General features: G+C 39.8%; 1 protein-coding gene across 1 annotated transcript; it reads left to right on the top strand.

Moving 5' to 3' along the window:
- The first annotated feature begins 6,698 nt into the window (after positions 1 to 6,698).
- On the top strand, positions 6,699 to 7,566 carry LOC107549536 (zinc finger protein 36, C3H1 type-like 1). Its single transcript, XM_016230668.1, has one exon. It carries the CDS (start codon positions 6,755 to 6,757, stop codon positions 7,157 to 7,159), a length of 405 nt encoding a protein of 134 aa, XP_016086154.1. The 5' UTR covers positions 6,699 to 6,754; the 3' UTR covers positions 7,160 to 7,566.
- The last annotated feature ends 622 nt before the right edge of the window (positions 7,567 to 8,188 follow it).

Genomic DNA, 8,188 nt, shown 5'->3' with positions numbered 1-8,188 from the left:
TGGTTCTGGGATAATTTTGACCCCACAGAATAGTTTCTGGTGTCCTTTGACAGCTCTTTGGTCTTGGCCATGGTGGAGTTTGGAGTGTGACTCTTTGAGGTTGTGGACAGGTGTCTTTTATACTGATAACAAGTTCAAACAGATGCCATTAATACAGGTAACGAGTGGAGGACAGAGGAGCCTCTTAAAGAAGAAGTTACAGGTCTGTGAGAGCCAGAAATCTTGCTTGTTTGTAGGTGACCAAATACTTATTTTACCGAGGAATTTACCAATTAATTCTTTTAAAATCCTACAATGTGATTTTCTGGATTTTTTTTCTCATTTTGTCTCTCATAGTTGAGGTATACCTATGATTAAAATTACAGGCCTCTCTCATCTTTTTAAGTGGGAGAACTTGCACAATTGGTGGCTGACTAAATACTTTTTTGCCCCACTGTATACTGAATTTGTTTAAGAACAAAATTATTTTGAGTAAAGAGTGTTTGTTTGTTCGTATATGAAAGTCAGTGGAGTCAAATGTGGTTTTGGACAAATAGATTCTTCAAATTATCTTCTTTTTATGATCCATAGTAGAAAGTAAGGTCATGCAGATTTGGAAAGAGGGTGAGTAAACGATCACAGAATTTACATCTCTGACTTTGGTTTCTGACTTTAAAATTACCAAAATTTGTCGTTGACCTCAGTACAGGTAACCTTGCTTTTTCTAGTCTTTTTGTTTATCACACATGCCTGATTTCTTCTAGCTTTAACCAACATTTCTGGCCTACACAAATCACACCAGATGTGTCTATGTATCTGTTCCAGTTCCTTAAACCTCCCAGATGTTGTGGGGTCTCTAGACACAACAGTTTTGGCACTGCAATTTGTACAAGAATGTTGTGTACGACAACGGGCTGGATTTTGTCTCCTTGCTGTGTTACATAAAATGAAAGCAGAGAAAATGAGCATAGCAGTCGTAAGCTCTGCATTAGAATCACAGAGCAGAAATCCACAATCAATCATATTTTAAAACACAAAGCCTTATCTAGCCAAGGGCCTCTTGTGAAATAACATACTGGAGTGTGTGAACCAAAATAATTCACCTCACTCCCTTTTCCCCTTGATTTTTTCCCTTTCGCTGTCTCTCTCATCCCCCCTTATATCATACATGGGAATGTCTACAATAACATAACAGCAGTGAGAGGCAACATGTTGCAACATTCTGGCATAAAAAAAACACTACTGAGAATTAAACCAATAACCCTGAACAAAGTTGAAAATAATAGTCCTTGGTCTTCGTGTGATAATGATTGTCACTAGTCACATAAAATACATAACAGCAGTGAGAGGCAACATGTTGCAACATTCTGGCATAAAAAAACACTACTGAGAATTAAACCAATAACCCTGAACAAAGTTGAAAATAATAGTCCTTGGTCTTCGTGTGATAATGATTGTCACTAGTCACATAAAATAATAATAATAATAATAATAATAAATAAAAATAAGTAAATAAATAAATCAATTCAAAGTTCTATCATAAAACTCTAGATGGCACAAGCCAGTAGCTAACTCAATTTGATATAATTACATCATTATTCACATGGTGCAGCTGATTGGTTTCTTTTCAGATCAGCAGCCAATGAGCTTGCTGCTCAACATTCAAATACTTGGCTAGTGCTTACTGTAGCAGTTGCAGCGCGCTTCAGAAACCCTCCACCTTCCCCAGCTCCACCTGTATAGATGTGCTATGGGATGATTTCATGTATGTTATACATGGAGGTTATTTTATATATGCTATATGTGCAGCAGCAGTATTTCTTACATGCTCACAGCAGCATGTCTGTGGATACATTTACAGCAGCAAGTCTCGGTACTTGCTCTGCCGCAGCAGCAGCAGCATAGCAGATCTATTCCGCCAAGACTAAACACATTAGCATTGCCATGTATATTACCATGCTAAACTCTCCGAGAGTTGTCATGACAGAAATGAATGAATGAATGAATGAATGACATTTTAGATCACACTCTTGTGACAAATTGTAACTATTTTACATTTTGCCAAATTTGCACAATCTCATTCATATGTTTTCGTACAATCTGCTTGCGTCCCACTGAGGGATAGGTTTAGGCGTACACCTTTATGTACAAATCAAATTTGCCACCAATTTGCCAAAACATAAAATAATTACGTTGAACTAGGGCTAGGAAAAGCAGTTGGGAAACAGGAGAAATGGTCAGTGTCAGCTTCCTCTTTAACATATATCATCACTTAGAGGGCAAACATTTGGAAGGCAACAACATTTTTAGACCTGCGGAATGGAAAAATGAAAGACAAACTGCTCATGACTTGAATCTATCTAAACCAAATAAGCAGTCAATTCAAAAGGCCTTTAGAATTAACTATAATAAATCCACTGCATACATGAACTCAGTGGAACCAGGATTTGAGCAGAGAAATCTGTTAAGAATAAGCATCAAATGATGAATTCCTGGTGCATAATAGTTCACCAACATACAAAAGCATGTGCATCATCAGGATAGAGCTGCTGTGACATTGATGATGAATTCATTGTACTGCCTTCATTAAAAGCTGAGGGAAATGGTTCTGATTATTTTGGATTAAAAGAATACATCAACTGGGTTTTTGAGTGACTCACTATGAGTAAAGACAGTCATGGCTTTGGTGCTTCTAGGCATGAGTCACGTGTGAACGTGGCCTGCTGGGACCTGTCCGAGGATGTTGAATCGGTATCATGTAAGGGTGATTTCAGGCCATTTCCAAGGCCGTGGCCCCAGATGCCCACACCGAGGTAAATAAGGACATGGCAGATGATAATAAACGGCAGCTGCCTGAGGACACGTTCTCCTGTTTCATATCAATGCATGAATATAAGTGAAAGTCCTTTCTCACCAAGTTTGAATCTAAAAGCTGTTTCACATTAACAACACTGCTCTGAAAAAAGGCCCTAAACTGAAACAACCATTTTCACATCAGAATGCATCATGAAGTTACACAGCTAAACCTCAACGTCTCTAAACGACACTCAGGCGCCACAAACCTAGCTGTTGTTCTGTTCCTTTCCGTTTCCTCTGACACCTTTTACACTTAGGAGACAGGAGAGATGCAAACGTGTGCATCTTTAAATTAGAGAACGTCTGTACAAAGGACTATCCATCTCTTTTCTTGTCTTGGTCCCATATGTTGTGCATTACAGGCTAATCACATCCAGACTTGGAGCCAGGGAATGTCACCACCTTGCTTTTGGTTTTATTTTCCATTGCAAGTCCTGCTCTCACAGGAACAATTATATGTGACTCACATTCCGCTGACTTCACTGAATAATTTCAGCAATTAATCTCGGAGTTAATGTCATAGATGGAATAGGAAGCAAAACATGACCTATGGTCACGAGTGGGGCTATAACAGGACTAGTCCCTGCGGCCACCCACCCAAAAGACAAACAAAAATGAATTTGACTTGGCCGTTTGTGCCGGTTCAGGTCTGAGTTTGTTGGCTGTTTTGCTCAAGTGTTGACCTTTTGTTCCGTAAATTCAGTCACATCCAGAACACATCATTTTATTGATGTGAAAATGCATCAAAAACAACACATGGGATATTGGGTAATTGAAAACTTTACCATGAATAAACCTTTTAGAAGTCCAAAAATAAACCCATCACTCTTGAATCTCTAGTAAAACTGAGAATACCTGAAGATGGGCCTTCCCATCCAATAGATGTAGGATAGAGAAAACATGTCTCCCAAGTTCAAGTCTATCCCATGATTCTAACACAACCCTCAAGTGTATACATTATGAGAGATAATGTGATAATGAGGTAAACATTGTTTAACAGAACTATTATTGAAGGAATTGTTCACTCACAATGAAAAAAAAATTCAATTTTATGATATTTTAATGGTGCTTTTACATCCTTTGGATTGACCCAAATTCCCATTCCCTTTTGTTACTTTGAAAGCGGTAGCCATCCAAAGTCATGTAGGTTTAAAACAACACAAGAGTGATTTTAAAATGAGAGATTTTTGGGGTGAATTATTCACTTAATTCTTCAGAAATATGCTGATGTTAAAACAAATAAATAAATAACATGCATGACTTTCTTCTGTGCAACACAAATATACTTTGAAACTAAATGGGATCCAAACAACTTTGGACCCAACTGAACAAAACAATTTACCATTTGCTAAGAATTTAGCAGTGTTTTTTATTTTAAAATAAGAAGACATTCACTCTTATTGTGTTAAGCGAATGTTTCTTGTCACGTAGGGTTAAATGATTCAGTCTATATTTCAATTCAAAATTGCTAAATTTGACGTGAGAAGTTGAGTAGTTTGTGTCTCACTGGATAATTGGCCATGTAACACACTATAAAACAGCTGTTAAATATTAAATGTTTAGCTAATTACATCTTACCTCACACTCTTTCACCATTAAAAACGTATAATTATTTGATTAGTCTCAATCATTTGGATATTGACAAGTGCTGTTAGACTGGTGAGGCGGACCAGACTAAAAATGTGCATTTTTATACTTTTTGTCATCCAAACAACAAAGAGTGCAGCATCAAGAATATCAAATATTAGTGGCCAGTTTTGATTATTGGGGGAACTTGTCCCTCTCAAAGTCTACTGGTTGTTATGGTGCTGTGATATACAAAACAAGCTGAGATAGACATTGAAAAGCACTTCTGTGAATTCGTTGGATGCAGCTGAAACTTTGAAAAAAAAAACTGAAACCGAAGGTCAGGGTCTTTGGCTAGGGATGTTGCAGTTGACAAAGTGTTGAGGACAGGAGGTTTTACACAGTCCATGGGTCAGCTGAATCTGCAGAAGCTATTTTGGGGTAATGTTTGGAGAAAACAGCACAAAGGAAACCAGAAACTGGCATTGCAAATATACCAGTGCTTGGCTTTATAGGATCAAGACCCTGGAAACAGTGAAGGAGAATATGCTGGCAGCATGTACAGAGCAGCCATTTCCAGTTCATTCTCCTCTCTCTTTCACTCACTGTATGTCCTTTTTACCTAGTAATGTCTTCGAGTTTGGTAGTCTCATAAAATAAATGAATAAATAAATAAATAATAAAACTCAGACGTGAGACTATAGAAAGCCAAACAATGTCTCATGCCTCTGATTCTTTAAAATCAGACAGAAAATATATGACCTTATTTCTATTTAAAATGCAGCCATAAAATGTTTTTAAAAGTCATTTTATGATCATATGTTTAATGTTTCTATTTTGTGCCTTTAAATAAATTAACACAAAATCGTTGTAGATGCAAACTGATTAAGTGATTATCTGTATACAAATATTAAAATTAAATTATAGACTAATACAAATGGATTGGATTTATTGATTAGAAAATATGAGTTTGTATACAGTACAGGCCCACTGTGCATTACAACAGACAAGTCATTTATAAATCATTTTTAATATGATCCTTTTAGGCTTCACTTTAAAATAGTCAAACTCGTATTTGTGTTGTTTAGAGATTCGTATGTATAACAGGTTAATTTAAATGGGTTAACTGAAACGCTCAGGAGGAACTCCAGGCTGTGATTAAATTCATGGGAAGGAGAAATGAAGTTTCGTAATCAAGAGTCGAAGTAGTGCCACACATCACGTGAGAGCACCAGAGAGAGAGAGACGTGCCGCAGAAGAGGCGTGGCCAGAGAAAAATAACCCCGCCCACTCCACCAGGAAGACTGCGCGAGTTTTTATAAAGGAAAGGATATGCGCGCAAGTTTTGGCAGGACAGAGGGGGCTCTTCTGCGGGGCAGAACTATATCAAAGACCCTTCAAACACAGGAATACTCCCACCGTAACTGAACAAACCATCTGTTTGTCAACAAGTATTCTCGACGACCCCCGATTCGACAATGACTGCGACTGTTGCGTCCCCCTTCGACTGCGAAGTGACGAATAAGGTAATTTATATTTTTGGGAAGTAGCTTTAAGCATTGTACCAGTCTAAATGAGTGAGTAACAGAGCAATATCTCATAAAGGTAATACACAAAACGTAGCAATTGTCTGAGGTGCTGTTTTCTGCACCAATGTCAAACTTTTCTGGCTTATCGACCTCTGTCACACCTCCGTCCATATTTTCCACCGAAGACGTCAACGAGTGGCCCAGCAACCCTTTCACTTACTCGAGTCAAGAGCTTGCCAACCTGTTTGGGCCCAGTTTAGGTGGCACCACTGTTCCTGATCTGCCCGGTCATCATTCTCCCACCGCACCCTCCTTCTTCAGGCCAATGTCCGAGTCGCCCCCAAGCCCTCCGGATTCCCTCTCCGACCAGGAGAGTTACCAGAGCAGCCTGGGCAGCCAGAGCGGATCCGAGTCACCTGTGCTGGACGCCACACGTCGCCTCCCCATCTTCAGCAGACTCTCCATCTCTGATGATTAAAACGTGCCCTCAGAGATTCAGGCCTGAGATAGAGAAAGCACAGAGAGCTGGCGAGAAAGAGAGTCATTTTCCTCCTAGCAATCCCTTCCTGTCCTTGCGTTGTTTACAGCGGAGAAGTGGACTAAAGTACAGTGTTCTCGTAGCCGCTGAGTCAAATCAGAAAACCTACTACCCTGTAGCATCAACCTTGAGCGAATTCCCAAGCCTCCCTAGACGTCTTTAACATACCTGACGTAATGCAAAAACAACAAACTGTTCCCCTCAAGGCCCACTCAATTGTTGAGGTCTCTTCATCCACAACGCAGAGGAGCGCCGCGGACCCCCTCCTCTCTGTGCCTTCAACAAGATGGAGCGCCCCCGCCTTCATCATAGCTACAGTTTTGCCGGTTTCACAAGCTCAGGTGGCTCCCAGGACAGCCCGACCTCTGTCACACCTCCGTCCATATTTTCCACCGAAGACGTCAACGAGTGGCCCAGCAACCCTTTCACTTACTCGAGTCAAGAGCTTGCCAACCTGTTTGGGCCCAGTTTAGGTGGCACCACTGTTCCTGATCTGCCCGGTCATCATTCTCCCACCGCACCCTCCTTCTTCAGGCCAATGTCCGAGTCGCCCCCAAGCCCTCCGGATTCCCTCTCCGACCAGGAGAGTTACCAGAGCAGCCTGGGCAGCCAGAGCGGATCCGAGTCACCTGTGCTGGACGCCACACGTCGCCTCCCCATCTTCAGCAGACTCTCCATCTCTGATGATTAAAACGTGCACTCAGAGATTCAGGCCTGAGATAGAGAAAGCACAGAGAGCTGGTGAGAAAGAGAGTCATTTTCCTCCTAGCAATCCCTTCCTGTCCTTGCGTTGTTTACAGCGGAGAAGTGGACTAAAGTACAGTGTTCTCGTAGCCACTGAGTCAAATCAGAAAACCTACTACCCTGTAGCATCAACCTTGAGCGAATTCCCAAGCCTCCCTAGACGTCTTTAACATACCTGACGTAATGCAAAAACAACAAACTGTTCCCCTCAAGGCCCACTCAATTGTTGAGGTCTTGAAGTCCTCACTGGAACATTAAACAAATCCATATTTAGTTCATAGTGTTCAAACTGAAAAGAGTTTTCTCCTTGTTCAAAGAATCTACTGATTATAGCAACAATGTACTTTATAGACCTGGAAGTGCCACTTTTCTCACAGAAGACCCGGTAGATCGTCTGGACTTAAAGTGCCTATCAAACAATTAGTTTCCTACTTTTTCGGTCACGTTGATTTTGGGGTAGAAAAGATTTAAAGGAAAAGAATCAAACCCATCTTAGATTTGTATGAATCATTCTGAAAGATATTTGTACATCCAGTGGTGCTAAATGTGCTGTCACCGTGGTAATTATCCCTAGAACATGTGATCCCTTACGCTAAAATAGTGTGTTCTGGTTGTTGAAGAGAATATTTGTGCGAGAAGATGTCCTTCCTGTTCATGTTACCACTAAAGATGTGACTTGAGTGGCCACTAATTGTTTTGTTGCAAACAGATCGTTGAAATGTTCTATCATTAATTCAATATTGTATTTCCCCTATTATTGTTATAATATAGTTATTATTGCATCATTACAACTATTGTTGGTATTTTCTGTTTGGAAATGAGAACTTTCAACCTGAAAGTTTTGCTCGTCAGTGCTTATTTAACTTATCAAAATGTATTTATTGCTAATTGTAAGCATTTTTTTATTTTGTTTGTATTTATCTGGATAATGAAACAATAGAATATATTTTCCTTTATGTTAAATTATGATCTTCCG

Source organism: Sinocyclocheilus grahami, unplaced genomic scaffold (genome assembly GCF_001515645.1).
Source record: "Sinocyclocheilus grahami isolate Dianchi unplaced genomic scaffold, SAMN03320097.WGS_v1.1 scaffold374.1, whole genome shotgun sequence".
NCBI classification, from domain to species: Eukaryota; Metazoa; Chordata; class Actinopteri; order Cypriniformes; family Cyprinidae; genus Sinocyclocheilus; species Sinocyclocheilus grahami.
The sequence above is the reverse complement of the archived record's forward strand: the minus strand, read 5'-3'. Positions and strand labels throughout refer to the sequence as shown.

Coding starts and splice junctions, on each gene's coding strand:
- LOC107549536 (XM_016230668.1), top strand. CDS start 6,755: ATGGAGCGCCCCCGCCTTCATCATAGCTACAGTTTTGCCGGTTTCACA.